Source organism: Callorhinus ursinus, unplaced genomic scaffold, assembly GCF_003265705.2.
Source record: "Callorhinus ursinus isolate GAN/ISIS: 27379988/994484 unplaced genomic scaffold, GSC_fseal_2.0 scaffold27, whole genome shotgun sequence".
Classification (NCBI taxonomy): Eukaryota; Metazoa; Chordata; class Mammalia; order Carnivora; family Otariidae; genus Callorhinus; species Callorhinus ursinus.
Genome location: NW_027397089.1, coordinates 6,696,661 through 6,715,957, shown reverse-complemented (window position 1 = coordinate 6,715,957; position 19,297 = coordinate 6,696,661). Strand labels below are relative to the sequence as shown.

At 40.8% G+C, this 19,297-nt stretch overlaps 1 protein-coding gene across 4 annotated transcripts; it reads right to left on the bottom strand.

Moving 5' to 3' along the window:
* Positions 1–4,953: 4,953 nt before the first annotated feature.
* On the bottom strand, positions 4,954–18,851 carry PTHLH (parathyroid hormone like hormone). 4 transcript variants are annotated; one of them, XM_073877782.1, is made up of 5 exons: positions 17,398–17,590; positions 16,235–16,493; positions 15,561–15,683; positions 9,550–9,972; positions 4,954–5,415 (listed from the first exon to the last, which is right to left on the bottom strand). In XM_073877782.1, the coding sequence occupies exons 3-5, from the start codon at positions 15,659–15,661 to the stop codon at positions 5,406–5,408; spliced, it is 534 nt and encodes a 177-aa protein (XP_073733883.1). In that variant the 5' UTR covers positions 15,662–15,683; positions 16,235–16,493; positions 17,398–17,590; the 3' UTR covers positions 4,954–5,405. The 4 variants fall into 4 exon arrangements, with proteins under 4 accessions (XP_073733883.1, XP_025735572.1, XP_025735573.1 ...); XM_025879787.2 differs by lacking the exons at positions 16,235–16,493; positions 17,398–17,590 and adding an exon at positions 18,644–18,851; XM_025879788.2 differs by lacking the exon at positions 17,398–17,590 and having other exon boundaries at positions 16,235–16,690.
* Positions 18,852–19,297: the final 446 nt, after the last annotated feature.

Here is a 19,297-nt window from a genome sequence, read left to right as displayed (position 1 = left end):
GGATTAAATAAGAGAGTGTGGATTTGATTAGTGCAAGCTCATAAAAAAGCAATATTAGCTCTATTATATGTTGGCTTGGTGTTAGGCTAATTCATTCTTTCTACCATTCTGGTTGTTATAATGTTATAAAATGTTGTTATGGAATAAAATTTCCAATTCTTGAGGAACAGGGCAATTAGAATCTCTTACTGTGTCATCTGAAGAGAAAAACATCCTCCTTAAGAAAACGTACCTGCTTTTCTGGTTTCTTTTACCTGTAGGTAGCCATGATGCAACTCTTCAGTATATTGTTTTGTATTATACATTGACTCAAGGGTTTTACTAAAACTCACGATGAATGAAAAAAAGAGTAATGCGAATATAGAATTATGAAATCCAACATGGCACGGTTTCTTATTGTTTTGCATTTATTTTGTAGAACATGGGACTCAACGTAGCCACTTCCCATCAGTTTTTCAGTGGCAACCCAGGGAGCTGTAACCATCAATTGCCTTGCTCAAATGGAAGATGGATGAATGATCTTTTCAGACCCCAAAGCAATGCAGATTTGGCAAGGAGTAGGAGTCACCATTAAAGCGATCCATTTTTTCAGGCGTGATACATTTTGTATTCCAGTTTTTAAATGTCTTCCAGGTTGTAGGAAAATGTAATGACATTTTCTGGAAGACGTTTTGAAGTTTAATTAAAATGCAGTTTTAAAACATATCCCTTGTGCTTTGCACTTGTAAATATGAGCATATCAGGAACTTACACAGAGATGTGAATGTTCTCATCCTGATGTTGGGTAGCTCTGGTTGGGAACTGTGTACATTAATCTTTTGACAAAATAGCAGTGTGCCGCTTTTGCACAACTGGGCCCTGTGGGTAACTTCTGTGCGGTGTATTCATAGGAAGAAAACCTGATATTTTAAATTCTCCTCCCTTCCTCTGGGAGGTCGCTGTGTACTCAACAAAAAACCCTTGCTTCTTGTACTTACAGGGCTGAAAAAGTTCCTATTAAACCAGAGGTTGAAAAACAAAGGGCACTCTGGCAAACACTTGACAACTTAGAGCAGTTATTCTCTAAGCTTCTTGTTACTGGAATAAGAAAATGGCATGACCTAGGAATCTGAAATACTCAAAACTCTGATCCATCTCCTTCCTCTGGCAGACATTTTGCTCAACTCTGCTTTTCAGCTGATTCATTCGGAAGCTGAAAGAACTTTTAAAATTTTGTTCAGTGAATATTTATTGAACACCTGCTATGTACTAATCCTATTATTTGGTATTGGGTAGTATGTGTTGAATGATGAGGTTCCTGTCCTTAAGAAGTCCACAAAGGGAAGTAACATTGGTAACTTTGAAGGACTAGCACTTTTCTTTAGGAGTTAACCCCAGGACACATGATAATATAATTCATTAAAGTAATACCTTTAGCCTTTGGAATCTTAGTAGCTACCAGTGTTTAATACCTCCTCTGGAATGTTCAGTTGAGTCCTTGGAGGAGCTTACCATCAGCAGCCTTTTGCTAACTATATAATAGACTTCTTTAGTAATAGTCTTGTTCTTAACACCTGCTGGGTTATTAAATAAAGGGAAAATCACAAACATTTGTGATTGGAATGTCTTTTAACCTTTATTTGAAGAAGGAATGGTGGCTCTGCTGGGAACACTTAGAACTCTCAATAAAAGTGCGTACGATTTACAGAAGATGAACCCTCTCAGCTACAACACATTATTTCCGCCCAGCACTGATAGCATTTTTCTATGGTCTTTGTGGTCAAAGGGAAAAATAGCAGTTAAACTGTATCTTGACAGTTTTAGAATTAAACTCAAGATTATCCTAAAGTTAACACCCTGTGATGGTGTACGTATTTTCGAATTTCTTACAAAAGGCATTAACTTGTGTTCTTCAAGCACCAATGGGTATCTATTAAACCGTATTTCAGTATTTAGTGAATGGATTCTAAGATAAAATTGAAGTTCTACTTGACTTTGTTCTTCTTGGATCCATTACTATATGACTAGAAAGAGCCTTCTGAATTTTAAAAAGATTGACTCCCTTTGTTCTTGCTTGATAAATACAGAAAGTTAAATGCTTGATTTGCTCAACTGGTAATCAGAAAAGGTAATAGAAAATTAAAACTGAATTCTTAACCATCAAGAGGTATGATTTTGCTGTCTCCGAAGATAAGCGTCAGTTTCTCCATTATTTTTAGGATTGATGCTGCCTGCATTCCAAACTAATTTTTGTAACAAGGAAGGGAGATGCCAATATCCACTTTAAATATTTCAGGACCAGGAGCACCTGGGTAGCTCAGTCAGTTAAGCGTCTGGCTCTAAGTCCCAGCTCAGGTCTTGATCTCAGGGTCGTGAGTTCAAGCCCCACATTGGGCTCTGCACTGGGTGTGGAGCCTACTTAAAAGAAAAAAAATTAAAATACAAACTAAGGGTTGCTGGAGTGGAGGAGGGTGGGAGGGATGGGGTGGCTGGGTGATGGATATTGGGGAGGGTATGTGCTATGGTGAGCTCTGTGAATTGTGTTAGACTGATGAATCACAGACCTGTACCCCTGAAACAAATAATACATTGTGTGTTAATAAAAAAAAATATTTCAGGACCAATAATGTCAACATGGACTTTGATTCATAACTTAATGTAGCCCTGATGTATTTGTTGTGTTGTAAGCACAAACCTTTAGAATGTACCTGTTTTACAACAATGGCTAAGGAAATACAGAGGAAAGGAATAGGGGCTTCACACTTAACTATCACTTCTTGTCTTTTGCTTGGAGTTGGACTCCCCAGTGTCCATGACTATATCTTAGATGTCTAATTAAATACCAAATTTCTGTCTGAATGACATTGGAGGAAGTTAATAGTGAATTAGTGGATTAGGTTTTCTTAATTCTAGAATACTTAGTCCAACTCACCCTTATTTGTTATTGCTTTATAAACATGCCTTAAGTCAAGGCTGAACCATATTTACTTAGATTGTAATTTGCTAAGAGTTTTATATTTAAACACTTATTATCTTAAATTATATATTTGTTTTTCTTTCATAGAAAATGACAATGTCATAAAAAAATCGCCATTTGTTCTTAAAAGGTTTTTTGCTTCCTTCATCTTCCCACTCCATCCCTTATCCTATGATTTTAGTCTTTAGCGTTGCTCGAAGACCTTCGTATGACTCTAAAGGCAATAATTGTATTAATAATGCTTTGGTGAGATTTGATAACCATAAATTCCCAAGTTCCCTCTTCCCCCTTTTCTTTTCAGGGATGGGCTATTGGTGAAGAAAAACTTAAAGATGACCTGAACCTGATACTTCCTTGCCTTAATGTTCAAGTATTTACCAAGCCAGTGTTTAAAAAACATATTTTTCATGTGAACGACTTAGATGGATTTGGTGCAATCTTCAGATTTAGAGTTTCAGATGGCGTTTTGCAAAATGTGGTCATATCTGTTGTTATGGTACTCCAAACTAGTTGCATTATACAGGTTTAGTGTGTTGGCCTTTAAGTTTTGAATGCTAAAAACCATATCCAGCAAATCCGTATGTGAAGCTAAGCACAAATTCTAGGTTTTGCTTATTCACATAGGTCCACATTTCTTACCAAAAAAATAGTAAGATGGGTGCTGTTTTGAAGGCTATGGGACTCAAAAGAAAATATGAATAAGTTCAATCTTTGAATATTTGAATATCCCAGAAACATTATTTTAAACACATAGCGCTCAGACCAATCTCTCCCTTTGTGTGTATCTTTCCTTTTTAAAATGTTTGTAGAAGGGCGCCTGGGTGGCTCAGTTGTTAAGCGTCTGCCTTTGGCTCAGGTCATGTTCCCAGGGTCCTGGGATGGAGCCCCGCATCGGGCTCCCTGCTCGGCGGAGAGACGGCTTCTCCCTCTCCCACCCCCTCTGTTTGTGTTCCCTCTCTTGCTGTGTCTCTGTCAAATAAATAAATAAAATCTTAAAAAAATAAAATAAAATGTTTGTAGAATTTTGGATCATTTAATAGTTTCTTGAATCCAGCATTTAGTTGTTTCTTATAAATGTATGTAAAATCTACCCACTAGAATGAGAGAGTCATGAGGGCAGTTATAGTATTTTACTTCTTTGTGCATCGTCCATACATCTAAAAGGTATCTAACAGGATTGGGACCATAAACAGAATACTTCCTAAATATGTGCTGGCTTGATTCATAGACTTTTTGTTTTGTTGTATTGTTTTACTGATGGGTGGGTCCTAAGCTGTGGACAGTTAAAGAAAAAATTCTGTAGAAGAAAAGATGTCTGTTTTCACCTGAACATAGAGATAGGAACAAGTAGGATGATAGTCACAGTGGAAAGATGACTGCATATTGCACACCATGCTGTCGGCAACCCAAGTACCTGGAGCCGTGAGTGATACAACAGGAAAGCAGTCTTCCTCAGGGAAGATTTTTTTGAGTTATTACGTATTATCCAGATCTCGGTCCCTTTCCCTTTCTCTGGTAAAATCCTCAAGTAGCTCTTTTATGCTTGTTGTTGTTACCAGTAGGAGCGAGCTCTTTCAAGTTAAACTTCTCATTGGCGAAAATTGCCCCTGGCCTTAAGGTTCCTGATCTGCCTCTTTCCCTTTTCTCAGCTCTGGCGGACTCTCTGGACTGAGTTTCTATAAGCTTTTCTCCTGACTTCTCTGCTTTTTTCCCTGCCCTCCCCCATCTTCACTTCAAATTGGACATACCTCATAAAAAGATGTCTACATAGTTCAGCCATTCTATTGAACTGAACTTAAATATTGGACGAAATACATTTTAACTGGTTTTTAACTAAAAGCTAATGTGAAAATGTTGGAATATGTACCAATAAAAACATATTATACTGAAAACCATATTCAAATACAGTTAAAAATATTACATCATGTTCCTTCTAGTAGAAATTTTAAAGGGTATGCATAATTCACCTTCTGAGTCATGATGTAATTTAGATTATATTTTATTAGACATTCTTTACAAATTTAAAATACTGCTATTTTTACATGCACAGAGGAAAATCAGTTTGGATAATTATATTTAGGCATTATTAAAATCAACCACAAAATAGAGACACTTTATTGTGTCATTTATCAACATACTTGATATGTATATCTAAAGTGCATTATGTTACAAAAAAATAGAGAAATTCAGCAGCACCAAGATACATTTACAAAATAAATACATCAGTTGACAAAATAAATTATGGTAATTGTGATAATAATAATTGGATTAGCCTTGGCAAAAAAAATATTCACAATGACCAATGTGCAGTTTCATAGAGCAATGGGGAAGACAGTTTTATTCCAATGCATTTACAGTATTTACAGACAATAAATATTTCTAATACTTTCCATATGTTCACTATTACAGAATCCTGTAATACGTCCTCTGAAGGTCTTTGCTAAAAATTTCAATGCCTCCTGAAAAGAGAAGGAAGGGAATGAAGAGGAGAAAATAGGTTAATTCTCCTTAACAAGTGAAGTCTTAAAAAATAAAGGAACACAGAATTACAATGGAAAAGATTCCAGGGATTTCTTGTAAATATTCCCAATAGGAGGTATCAGTGGGATCCACCTGATTCTCCAGAACCTTCGCTACAGCAGGGTCGTCAATTGGATTGAATGATCAATGTAGTGAAGGGAGAGAAAAGGCTTGCATTTCTAATTCTACAGACTCTGTCTGAAAAAGGAGACCCTGGGAGAATTTTCCAAAGCTGCCAATTGGAAAGTCTGGGAGGAGAAGGGACACATTCGAGAGTCTGGAAATAAGGCTAAGTCTTGCAATCCATCATCAAATACACCTTGCTAGAAGTTTATTCCCCAGCGATGCCTGACGTGGGTGATCCACAATTTGCTTATTCTGTTCAGGTTTCCATTTGGCCAATCTTTCACTAAGATAATAGCTGTTAGGAGAGTGGAGTGTGTGATTTGGAGTAAATGTTGGAAGGATGTGTAATTTAACAGTATGTTTGGTTGGTGATTTGATGATATCAGTCATTCCATTAGCTGTCCTTAAACACTAATGAATGAAACTATTTTTGGATTTGAGTTTTTGAAGTCAAAATTAAGAACTATTTGTCTCTCACTCTGCTGGTTTTTGGAATTGATCTGGAATTAGAAACTGGGAAAGCCCACCTTAAATTAGGGAATAAGAATCAACTGATTTAGAAGTATAAAATAGCAGTATTTCAGCTCACTGTGTTTATCACGCAGAATAAATTACCACCTGGGATTGACACCTTTTCTAACCCTTTCTAAAACACTGTAGTGACAGTATTGTAAGATGGGCCAGCAGCATTTTCTCTGCTTTCTCTCTCCCTTTCTCTTCTCTTTGTGTGTCTATTTCAGTGGCTTCTAAGGAAGCACCTATAGAATGGAACTCGATTGGCTGTGCCATTGCATTAACAGCCAGAGTGTGGGCAGAGTTTTACATGGTAGACCCATATGGGGGTGAGACCTACAGAAGAGCCAACTCTTGACAATTTAGGAACTTTTTGTGCAGCTTGAAGAAAGAAAAGCAAGTTGAACATTTAGGGTGTTTTAATGGCTTAAGAAATTGACATCTTCAGCAATCGTTTTGATTGGAACGGCAAAATAGCTCCTAACTGCAGAGAAAATAACTTAAGATTAACATTTTTAGTGGTGGGTGGATGTATGTTATGAATAAAGCCAAAAAGGTGACTGTGAAACTCAGTAATATGTGTGCTGTATCAATTTTAAAATGTTTTTGTACTGAAAGTTATCTAATGAACTTAAGAATGATGCAAGCAGGGAGGGAATGGGGAGTATTTTGAACAATTATTTCCTCAGAAGGAAGGAAAGAGAAAAGAAATAAAGGACCAAGGAAGAGATCTTTTAATTATATTTCCCCTTGTCCAGCCAGTTTGCTTGTTATAATGGCACGTTTTGGAATAGCCAAGTAAAACATATAACATGACCTGAAAGTATATGTGTATGTTTTGTGTGTGTGTGTGTGTGTGTGTGTGTGTGTATGACAACACTTTAGAGTCTTTTGAATATTGACAAGCTTTTGTATTATTTCTAAGTCAATATTTACCAAGGCAAAATATACGGTCTCAATTAAATGAGCCCTACCGTATCTGGACATCTCATGTACAACATCAAAAATTCCAAAATGTAATTTCCAACGTTTGAATTATATACCTCCCCCTGGTTCATGTGAGAGGAGCCAGACAGTTTTAGTTCAGTAGTTTCTCTTAAGAAATACATATATTTTACTAAAATTTGTGCTTGCCATATCATCAGATCACTGTATAATAATGCAGAGAGACTAAAGAGAGGACACTAATAAAAGGTTGGTGGCTTATAAAACGGCAAAATAGTTATTCTGAAAAGATTCTCTTTGGAGTAGAACATTTGCATGGCCCCATAGAGTCTCATCAGTACACTCCTAAATTTCTCCAATCTTCCCTGCACCTCTGTTGGGTTGTACTGGGAGGGGGCCAACATCCGGCTGCCAAACAAACAATGCTTTCCATGAACGTCCCTCACAACCAGGGAACAGAAAGGAGAAAGCAGAAGCATTCTATTTCTTTCAGTCCTAGGTCTGGATTTGATTAGGCCACTGCCTAATTTTTACTAGATCTCCTTTAACATAGGGGTAGCTTTGGGCATAAGAATTGATGAGTGCTGAATTTCATTAAACTCCCAGATACTTCAGAGCATTGCAAATCCTAAATAAATGAAATCCATAAAAAAGTATACTTTCGTTTTCAGAACTCTAATAAATGTATGTACACACAGAGTAAGACAATAGATAAAAAATAGGTTCTGACAATAAAGCCCTTGTATTAGTTATAAATATGTACAGTTAGGATCCTATCTTAAAATACACTGAATATGTGCTTTGAGTCAAGATTTACAGGGTTTGTTACCAATTACAGATCCATTAGATATTTGCAGAATAGGTCATTCACTCTGCTGAAGGTTTCTCTAGTGTCATTACTCCTTAATTACTGAAGTGGAAATATTTGTCCAATATAATTATCATTTTATATGCTATTTAATGATGAGTTTTGTCAACCTAAATCTAAGAGACAAGTGATGGTAAGTAGGTTCAAACTCCCCTTTGAAATATCACCCTGTAATCCTATCTCTACTAGTCAGAGGAAAGGCCTGGAGAAGTAATGAGGGACTCTAATAATGAGATCATTAGCTGCATATGGCATGTCCTTGTGTGGTTTCCTCTTTCTTTCAAACCCCACAGAAGAGCGATACTGAAAAGTAAAAACCAGAAAAGATCCTGTCGGTGAAAATGCCTGAATCAGGAGGCAGCACTAACACAGTGCTGGCCCAAATATCTGGAAATGGGGAAACAAATCCAGTTCTGAGGACTACCTATCCCAGTTCCCAGGGCTGTTAAGGTCATTTAGCCATGGATTGCCTTGGCTTTCTGGTTTATAAAATGAGGTTAATATTTGCTGCTTTTTCACCTCACAGAAACACACATATCCCGATAGATAGAACAATCAGCACTAGATCTAAAAGTACCAAAACAACAAGTTACGCTTTATTGTTTACTATGACAAGCCTGTAACCCATGTAATCTCGCTTAATCTTCACCCAGCCTTGTGAGGTTGTTACAATCATTTCATTTCACAGAAGAGAAAAGTGAGTCTTAGACCATGTAACTTGCCCACGGTTGTGGACTTGAATAAGTTCAGACCCAAGACCTGAACTGAACTGAAGGTATTTGACCCCAAAGTCAGTGAATGACATTACCACCTGCATCCGTGAGCCAAGGATGAACGAGCCATGTAAATGTGAAGTCTTATTATTCCTACTGCAATACCCTGGAAAAATTACTTCAACTTGCCAGTGGATAAATAGATACATGAGAAAAAACTTTTGTCTTTCCCAAGTCAAAACTTAAAAATTTTCAGCATTCATGACTTTTTTTTCATGAGTTGGTAGAAACCAGAGTTAAATTTAATTAAATAAATTGAGAGTGTGTGTTTAAATGTTTAATGTTGATTTAAATGAAAATAAATTTAAGGTTTAATTAAATATAATTAAATGGAAAATGTGACCGCTCAGAATTGTCTATGGTACAGTATTGTTCTGTAATGTTTGTAGATCATATCAAAGCCTTCTGGGTTCGCCCCTGAAGTGAAAAAACAAAAAAGTAAGAAATGACAAAACGATCAAGAAAGTTTGCCAAGGTGCGAGAATAGGGAAATAAATACACTTCTGCAGCAAATGATGAAGATGGTCCCAGGCTTCTGAAGCCGGACTAAGAAGAGAAATTCTTTGGTAGAGTAGTAAAGGATTGGTGTTAGGGTTGTGATGGTGGAGGAAGAGACACAGGTTATCCAAGCCCCATTTGTCTTTAGGGGGTGGGAGGACACCGCTTGAGGGCAGATGATATTCTGAGCCATCTTGCTTTTGTAAGCTTTTAAATTGTGGAGCAATGGATAGAGGCATAGAAAGGGAGGACATTCTAGGTTTGTTCAAGCCGCGGTGGGTGGAAGGACCCTACACACCCCAGCTGAGAGCCACACCAAAGAAAGTCTATGGGGCATAGAAGCCACTTACCGTAAATTGAGCTCCGGCGATGTTGCAGAGATGTCATATGGGTGGTCCCCTTCTCGCCCACTCCCAGCCACGCCAGAGTTGAGCCAGGCCGACCGAGTGCGCCGTTTCTTTTTTTCCTGCTCCTTGCGTTTTCCAGGTTTGCCTTTCTTTTTCTTGCCAGGTGTCTTCAGTGGCTGCTCTTTGTATGTCTCTACCTTGTTGGTTTCCTGAGTTAGGTATCTGCCCTCATCATCAGACCCGAATCGGACGGGGTGGTTCTTTGTGTTGGGAGCAGGCTTGGAGTTAGGGGACACCTCCGAGGTAGCTCTGATTTCAGCTGTGTGGATTTCTGCGATCAGGTGGTGAAGGAAGAATCGTCGCCGTAAGTCTTGGATAGATTTCCCCTTGTCATGAAGGAGCTGATGTTCAGACACAGCTCTTTTGCTTTAAGGGAAAAACAGCAGGAGAGGAAGAAAATGATAATATTTTAGTTGTTGGTATAGACCTCCAAGACAAGAGGAAAGGCATAAGCTGGAAGGGAAGCAAGCATGTGGAGCGGGAAAAGAGCAGAGAGGGAACGGAAGTGTGGGCAGTGCGGAGTCTGCAGCCCCAAATCCCATTTATGCCACTCTCCAGGTCTGTGGCTTCGGTGAGAACATGGGTCTCTCCATTTTAAAAGGCAGGGGTCCGATTCAGAGATTTCTATGCTCTCTTCTCAACTTAAAACATTATGATTCAGTTATTCTCAGCAATGGACAGAAAAAACTGAGCTTTTCATGTTTTTTAGACTTGTGCTGGGAAAATAAATCCAGACGTCCTAGCCCGTGAAATGAAAAGGAGGCTGAATGTACTTGAGTACTCACCCCGGCGCACACGCGCGCACGCACACCCACACACACTACTCCCCTAGTAAGAAAATAATAATCCTGAATCTCAAAGAACAGCAAGCTGTAGGAGTAAAGGCAAACAGAGGCTGGAGATGAAGTGGGCAGTAGAGCCTGTCTAGGGAACTACCTAACAGACTGAATTTTATTTTATTTTATTTTATTTATTTATTTTTTCAGATTGAATTTTAATATGAGGAGTAGAGTATAGGCTACCAGGAGCCTCTATTTGAAAGCCAAGTGTCAGAGAGAGAGAGTATGTGTATTTTTCTGTAAAGTAGTGGGTGGTCTCTTTAAAATGGGTTTCTTTGTGTTTAAATTAAGATCAATCTATTTCCTCCATGCATCAAATTACTTTTTTTTTTAATCTAAAATTGCAGAGGGTATTATCCTTAGGACTTAATTGAGACATTCACTTTTCTACTTGTTCTCTTTGTCTTAAAAAATGTCTCTAGGAACAAGTATGAAGTGACTTTTTGGTTTAAACAACACTCTAATGAAAAGAACAAACTAATTTCCCATCAATCCTCTTAGATGGCACCGTGACTCTTGTTTAAATGTCCATCCACATATTCTTGTATTATTCTGTGTGAACATTATTAACCATATGCAGGGATGACATAGATTAATCAGTCATATCATGCCTGCTTCAGCTCTGCCTTACCTTACTCCAATTTCTACCACTGTGTAACTCTTCAAAGTGGTTCGCTGTCAAGTGTCTGAGGGTACTTCACAGGGCTATCTCCCATGTATTCTTACCTCTCTCACACACAGTATCTGGGTCCCTTATTTGCCTTCATTAGTACAACTTCTTTAACTCCTCAGAGACATATGACAATAAAAATAGCATTATCTTCATTTTATAGATAGGGAAGTTGAGGGTCAGAGAGATTCAATGACAGAACCAGGGATCCACAAACCAGGTCCTCTGATTCTGCAACCAAAGATTGCCTTTCAACGACCTCAATCCTTTCTCCTGTGGAAGGGGAAGTGTATGCTGAGGAAACAAGAAGTGAAGGGCATAGAGTAAAAAGCCTGTGGTGGGAACCATGAAGGACAACGGGCAAATGGATAGCAATTTGGCAGTTTCCTTGAAGACCAAGCTTACTGCTCCGGCAAGGCCATTTTCATCCCCCAAAATAAGGAACTAGGATTTCTAGAGTTTGGATTATCACTGGGAGAAACTGAGAGATTTTCTATTCATACTGTGAGTCAAGAATAAGAAATGAAAATACAGGCATTATTTCTCTAGACCTTATAGCCAGAATACCAGCTTCCTTTTAGTATTTTAGTGTGTGGACCGACTTTAAGCCATGCAGCTTGTTCAAAAAAGACATGACTTAATGGAAAGGAATTTAACAGGAGCCTGGTTTAAATGAGGCATGAAGGAGTCTCTCTTCCTTTTTGAAGGTGCCACATGTGACTAGATTAAAATTCACTCACTTTATGGCAACAGTTAGTATTCTGGAAACTTTTAATAATATACAAATTTGAGGTTTGGGTACAATATATTTATACTCCCTAATAACATTTTTAAAGAATAGGTCTGAATTAATTGCATATTTTCATAAGTATTGCAGTTTACTGCAATAAGTATCCTTTAGCAAAATGTCACATGAAAGGAAGTTCTGAACCAGTGATCATTTATAGGATCTGGGGCTTTTCTTTCTTTCTCAATCCCTGGCAGATAACCACCCCATCTGTATTGCTCTCCAAGTGTATAATATAGCCCATTCTAGCTGAACTCGAAGCCAAAACTTTTAATAGTTGGTCTGTTCTAATCAGGCCACCCCTGCTTATATGCCCCCTCTGCCTGGCATATATGCCTGTCATCTTGGCCAGCCTGTCAACTGTGAGTCACAGTGCCTTCTTAACCCAAGAGCTGCACTTTCCCAGGATGGTTCTCATGAGAAAAGGAGGGCTCATGCTATCCTCCTGTTTTATAAAAAGTCTACAAAGATGGCACAACTCTGTCCAGTTTAAAATAGTGTCTCTCTTGTGAGGTGCCAAGCTTCTTTCTGCCTTTTAGGGGTAATTGTTAACATAATATTAGAAAACAGAGATTTTCTTAAATGCTAAATCTCAAACGCTGTGAACACAAGGAACAGCTCAAAGACTTCTGCATTGAAAATATTGTGAAGAATGAATTTCTGATTGGGCAACTGCACCGGAAGAGCAGGAATATAATACTATCTTTATGGTCAACAAGGGAATAAGATCCCTAGAGTGTTTTATTTATTTTCAAAACAAGACACGAACCGGCACAAGGGTAAATCACTAGCATGTACAAACTAGATATACATAGGTGGGGAGCGATGAATCTAAATTAAGGAGGCTTTCCACTTAGATAATTCTGAAATATTTAAGTGATAAATATGGCCTCAATAATAGTCTATTACTCTATACATCTGCAAACATCCCCTAGCCCAGTGGTTCACATGGCATTTGTTACAATCCTCATATGGTACGTTTATGATCTCCTTTGATTATTGTAAAAAATTTTCAGGAATATGGAGGAAATGCTTAACACAGATAAGTATAAATTCAGTCAAAATATAGGTCTTCGGCTCTAAAGAAAAGTAACTCTCGAGGGAGTTTTCAGGGAAGAAGAGTAAATTCAAGGTTCTATCAAGGCACACAGGGAGTAAAGGGAGTGAGAGGCCTGCCTCTTCCAACACAGGAAGGAGCAGCATGCTTGTGCTGATGCTCAGCTACTTAGGAAGGAGTCTGGGTTTGAGCAGAAAAGTTCTGGGGTACATGCACGAGTCAGGGTTTGGGTGTTAGAGTGAAGATGACTCACCACAAGTCCCTTCCAACCCAAATGACTCAGTCAAAAGTTATGCTTTTCATTAAATGGAAGAGACCCAGTCTGGCTCCCAAGCAAATCAGCCAATTATGTTTTAGGTTTCTGAATCTGCTGGAATTCCCTCTCTAACTTAAACACAAAGGTTGCTACCTGCTGAAAGTCATGTTCATTGGGACAAGAATATCTATAGGCCTCACTTTCCAACTTCCAATTTTTTCATGCTCTAGCCCCATTAATGAAAATCTTCCGCACTATGACAACTTGTAGTTGCCTCCTTTGCATGGCTGAGGGGGTGTTATTGTTGTAGTGGTCCCCCTCCCCCCACACACCCTCCAAAGTCATTCCCTAGTTAGAAAAAACTTCTAAAGCAGCTTCCTAATACTTGGTGTGAAAAGTAATAAGATTTGATTATATGTTAACATTTCTTTCAAGAAATTAGGTTGATTTAGTGTAATAGTACACTAATGTTTTGTCTAGCACACAAAATTTACTGTTACTTGGCAGCAAAGCAAAAATAATGACTTGTTTTTTTAAACTTCATTTGGCTGTAATAATTTGATGAAACATCTTCATCTACAGATGATTTCAGCCCTCATGAAAACCCATGGCTGTAATATGATGATCTATTAGCCATTAACTATAAGAATGTTTTGTGGTAGTTTTATAACCATCTGCTGAGTGTGAGTGTTTAACTACAATATTACATTTCACCCACAAACAAAACTATAACAGAGTCTCTGGCTGTTAAATGGTTTCTGATGTGTATTTTGCAAGGTGCAACAAAGAAAGAGTTAAAAATAACCTTTAGGATAACTTAGCACTATTTTTATGTCATAACTGTGGATTTAATCATGGTCCATTTACTGTTTCTCAAAAGAGAAAACAGGTATTTCTCAAGCAACTGTAAAGAAAAAACTGGCTCTGTTCCAAGACAGTATTTCTTGGCCAGTATTTAAGCTTGCTTTTAAAAAATTCACTCTTCATCTATATTTATATATGGACTTTAAATAATTTAATACAAGTCTTAAAAGGAGGAAAAGTCTGAAGACAATTTTCAGAAATACATCAGCAAAACGTTGATTTGAAGAATACAATGCAGCTTTATCTTCGGTACAATGTTCTACACAATTTGCCTTAGGAGATTTGTAATAGATTTTCATTTTGGTGCCAAGGTTCAGACATGTCTAAAGTAATTTCATTTAAGGATTTTCTGCTCTAATAATAATAGACCAAGGGCACATATAAAACAGTTGCCTTTTTGTACACCCTCGGGAATTTACAAGGAAGCACCATAAACCTGATTGTAAATATTGGATATTGCTATTTTATTGTTAGTGTAAAAGCTCCTTAATTCCTTCTCCAGAGGCAAACTCCTCTCAGTTCTCAAACTTTATGGTTTTCCCATCCTGAACACTGAGTCCGCCTCTTAAAGATCACCCAAAGATGGTATTACATACATTGACGTACTGCTAGGTCCAACAGATTATTAAGACAGCGTTACTCGACTGCTCTTCCAACTTTTCAGTCATACAACATGGTAATGTTTCTCTGGTGTGCGTGGATGTATGATTATCTTAAAGTCAAAATTATCCTTAAAAGAACCACCGAATGAGAATGCCAAAATACAAGTTTTCGGTCTACAATGCAAATATTTGACTCCAGATTAAAGAACTGTTAGCAATAATTCCAAGAAAAAAAAAAGTTTCCACACCTAATATTCATTTTGGAGTCAAGCACTCTAGCGTTCCTGAACTGTATCAATACTAACTTTGGAGTTGTGCCATTGTAAAGTTGTTACTACTTTATTATATAATATGCCTTCATTATGTAATGTGGTCCATTTTATATGCTTAAAATTATGTCATTCATAATAAAGTTAGATGTAAGGCTTTTGCTTTTCACACACAAACTGCCACCCACATTCAGTCTGTAAATCAAACGCACACAGACATATGTCCCCGGGCTCCCTCAGCTTCTTCCGAGTTATCTGTCTCTTGCAATCCTCAGGGTTTCAAAACCTTCCCAGGTCCTGGAAGTAAAACCTTTTCCTTTCACTACAGGCAGATGATCTTTGTCTAGAGGAGATTCTGCGCTCCCTCTTACGGAAACTCATGGAAAATCTGTCTCTTGCCAGTCTCCCCTTGGGGCTCAACCAGTGCTCCCGCCGGGCTTGAGGACGCGGTCTCAGCCTCCCCGGCAGGTAGACGACTCTCACCGCTTTTTAACTCGGGCAAGGAGCATCAGTGACCGCTGCGAGCCCTCGGCAGCGCCCCAGCCTGGCGGCCTCTCCCACTGGCCTTCCCAGCCCTCACCCGGCGCCCGGAGGAGGACGGGGCACTTACAGCCGGCGGCCGAGCTCCTCCACCGAGCGCCCGCAGGAGGGCACCGAGTAGCTCAGCAGGAACACCGCGACGCTCCACTGCTGAACCAGCCTCCGCAGCATCGTATCCTCTCGCTCTCGCGACCTGCAACAGAGTGGAAAGGGGCCCGAAATGTCAGTCCGGCATCTCCATCTCCCGGGACTACCACGCTCCCCGTTTTAGCTGGCTCTCAAGTAGCACCGAGGGCATCTCCCAAATTGCAAAGGAAACAAAACAAAACAAAACAAAACAACAAAACAACAACAAAAAAACTTTCTCTGAAGCCTCTCAGCACTTACTTATTTAGGAATCAGCTACTGCAACTGTGCTTTTCCCAAAACCACACAGGCAAAAAGGGACCAAAAGGAAAACAAAGCAAAACAAAGCAAAAATCAGAGACGTTCCTCTGAAATAATAACCACCATGAAATGCTTTTATATATGCATCAGTGATGAGCAGCGTGTTTACACGTCTTCCCTATCAATGTCTAATTAAATCTAGCCGGCAGTTCTCCCAGGTTCGTGGAGCAGAGCTAACCCCTTCCTAAAAAGAGAAGAAAGTTTCCCCCTCTGAAGTCAGCTTCTTTGCGAACTAGGCCGTCTTGTTCCAGAGCCACTTGTAGAGACCCACATTTATATACATAGCTGTCTGTCTACCTCCTCTGGTGGGCTGGTTGCTTCCGGAAAGTTGATTCCACACACCCTGAGAACAAGTTTCAAGTGCGTGTGTCGTCGATCAGGAGGGCCAGGTGGCAACGAGGGCGGGTTAATAGCGGCGCGGAGGGGAGGCGGCGGCCCGAGCGGCAGGGCAGCGGCGGCCCCGCTTCACGGGCGGGGAGGCATGCTGGCCGGGCGGCGCAGGTTGGAGGCGAGTTGAAAGCCTAGCAGAGGAATGTTCACACGCTCCCAGGCAAACCTGCCGGAGAAGTGAGCTAGTCGCAAAGAGGTGGCGCCCTTGGAACGCGCGCGGGGCGAGCAAGGGCGCGGGCGCGCGGGGGGTGGGGGCGGCGACGGGCGGCCAGAGCGGGCCCCGAGCGGCCCGAGCGAGCCGAGGGGATCCCTGAGCTGGGAGTGTACTGCGAGCGGCGGAGCTCCCCGCGCCTCCGGCTCGGCCGCCCCCGGCGCTGCCCGGAGGTCCACCGAGCCCCACCCCAGAGCGCCGGTCCCGCCGCGCCGTCCCGGGGCCGGCGGCGTGAGCGGATCTGCCAGCTCCCGCTGGGTCCGACCGGCCCCAGACTGCACGGCGGAGCTGCGAGCTGAGGTCCCCGAGGGCGTGCGGGCGGCCCAAACAGCCACGGCGCCCGGCTAAACGCGCGGGCGCCGAGGCCGCCGAGGCCGCCGGGGGCGAACGGGCAAGGCGGAGGCCAAGGAGCAGGGGCCCGAGAGCGCGGACGCCCGGAATCCTCCGCGGGGAGGTCGCGGGCGGTTGGCCCGTGGCTTTAAGGAGCCCTAAGTTCGCCCGGGAGCTTGGGGAGCGACGTGGGAGCCCTCCTCCGTGGCTCTTTCCAGGGACCCGCTGAGTGGGGAGCATCGGCTAAGGGGGGGGTAGATCCTTCGCTCAGAAGAGTAAAAAAAGGTTTCAGACTTCAGGTCGAGATTACATTTCTTGCTGTCTTAGAACAGCTGAGGGCATCTGGAGCTGGTCCAAGAAAACCCGCATACGTGATGGAGACCCTCTTTTGAATTGCCGAGGTGGACAGACACTCCTGGAGAGTGCACACGGCCCCTTGGCCCACCGACGAGAGTCTAACCCACCCTTTCCCGGACAGCCTACTCTCTCGCCCCCACCCCACCCCACCCCCAGCCCAGTCCCCTGTTACATATTCTGGGATGACTCTATCCGTGTCGCTTCAGCCCGCAGATGAAGCGGAACTATCGCTGTACGCGGCTCTGCCTCGGAGAAGCGAAGGGAAAGCAGGGGGTTCTTCCCCAACTATTGGGCGGGGAAGAAAGACTGCTCTGAATTACTGGGCAGTATCAGCTAGGAAAGGATTGCAGCGGATGTGAACGCCCGCCCCACGGACTCCTCTATCTTTCTGAAATGAACGCGGGTAGTTGGGAACCAGTCAAGGGTGTTTTGTCTTCTAGATAGACAGCCCCACTGGTACGTTTCAATACTCTCTAGAAGGAGATTTGAGGAGATTTAGGGAGCCTGACCTTTATCAAGCCTGGCTTCCTGGCTGATGCACCACGGATTTTACCAAGGATGGGTGAAACAGCGCCCTCTCCCTCGCTGATCTGGGCTCCCTTTACCCTCTTTAAGTGCTAGCAGTTTAACATTAGCTGCTTAGTTTGGGTGGGAGTCACTCCTTCTCACAAGCTCCTTTCTCTCTCATTTGATTACTCTAAACTCCATACTTAAAAAACTTGGCTTCCTCCCACTGGAAAAAAAAAATCTGGGAATTTCCACAATTTCCCTCGTTTAAGAATTTCTAAATGTTAGATCTGTTTGCATGGCATGAAAAGACAAAGTATCGGCGCTCAGAAATGTCAACCATTGAACCTCTGACACTTTCTGATTTATAATAAATTCTTTCGAGAAAGAAGCAGGAGCCTTAATGTAATCATTAGATCTGAAGGGGGAAAATCTGTAAAAAATTTTTTTTAAAGGAAATCACAAATGAACTATTTAATACTTGCAAGTTGTTTAATATTAAAATGATAATATTTGCTTCCACAATAAAAAAACCCAAAGGTACTTAGCCAAATTTCAAACTACTCAGGCTTTAAAAAGTCAGCCCTCTCCCAATAAAAGGTTAAAACATAGGTTGAAAATATCAAATCTCTTATGCCATAAATAAATTCATTATACTCTCAGAACATTATAAATTAAAAGCTGCCGTCAATAGACTGCTTTGATTTATGTTGCTTTTCCTACTAATGAAACAAAATGGACTGCCCTCCCTCCTTTCTTTTCCCCACACACTTTTCTGGTGTTAACGGCAAAACATCTATCAAATATTTTTAGAATTTCCTCTCCTCCACAAAAAGAGAAAATATAGACACAGGAAAAATAGTCTTTATATACTGGGAATCCTGAAGCTTCCTAGTAATGTATTACTTCACCTTTTCCTTGATTTACAGTCTTCTCTGGTCCTCTGGCCAAATGAAGGGGCTCTTCTCAGCGGTCTCTTCCAGAAATAATTTTTGTTGCTGTTCTTCAGAAAAGTAAAATTAAGTCTTAAATGAATTAAAAACTTCCTAAGGAGGCTTTTCTGTACTCACTAAAGGCAATTATTAGAAAGCAGTTACCTCTGCTAAGCTGCCCTGTTCATTACTTCGAGTAGAAATTCTCCTCAATATATACTCAGGACCCTGACTTCTTGCCTTTGTGAAAAGAATATTTTTCTGACATCATAATCTAGTTCCCAATATAACTGAGTAACCTCCAGGATAATGCTGAGAACACGACTACAAATGAGATGACTCCACACTAGGAGGGGTTTGGGGTTTTTTTGGGGGGGGTGCTTAGGCAGAGAGTGAGTGCCAATAGAGGCTGAATGCTTGCTTAGGCCTTGCCATCACTTAAATGCACCTTAGCAAATAGGATTTGAAGGCCTGTCTTTAATCTGAAGTATTTCCATGTGAAGACAAGTTAGCATTGTGAGATCTACACCTACACGAATGCCGAGCCCATGAGCAAGCCCCAGACTTCCATCTTCCAGTCCCCAATGGCAGCATTATATGCCAATTTTAAGAAGAGATTTTCTAAACTTTTCA

What these genes read in the sequence shown, in the direction of transcription:
- PTHLH (XM_025879787.2), bottom strand. Translation starts at nt 15,661, where the DNA reads ATGCTGCGGAGGCTGGTTCAGCAGTGGAGCGTCGCGGTGTTCCTGCTG. An exon ending in GAGGAGCTCGGCCGCCGGCT is followed by an intron (nt 9,973 to 15,560) that starts GTAAGTGCCCCG and finishes TTTCCCTTAAAG; the next exon opens with CAAAAGAGCTGTGTCTGAAC.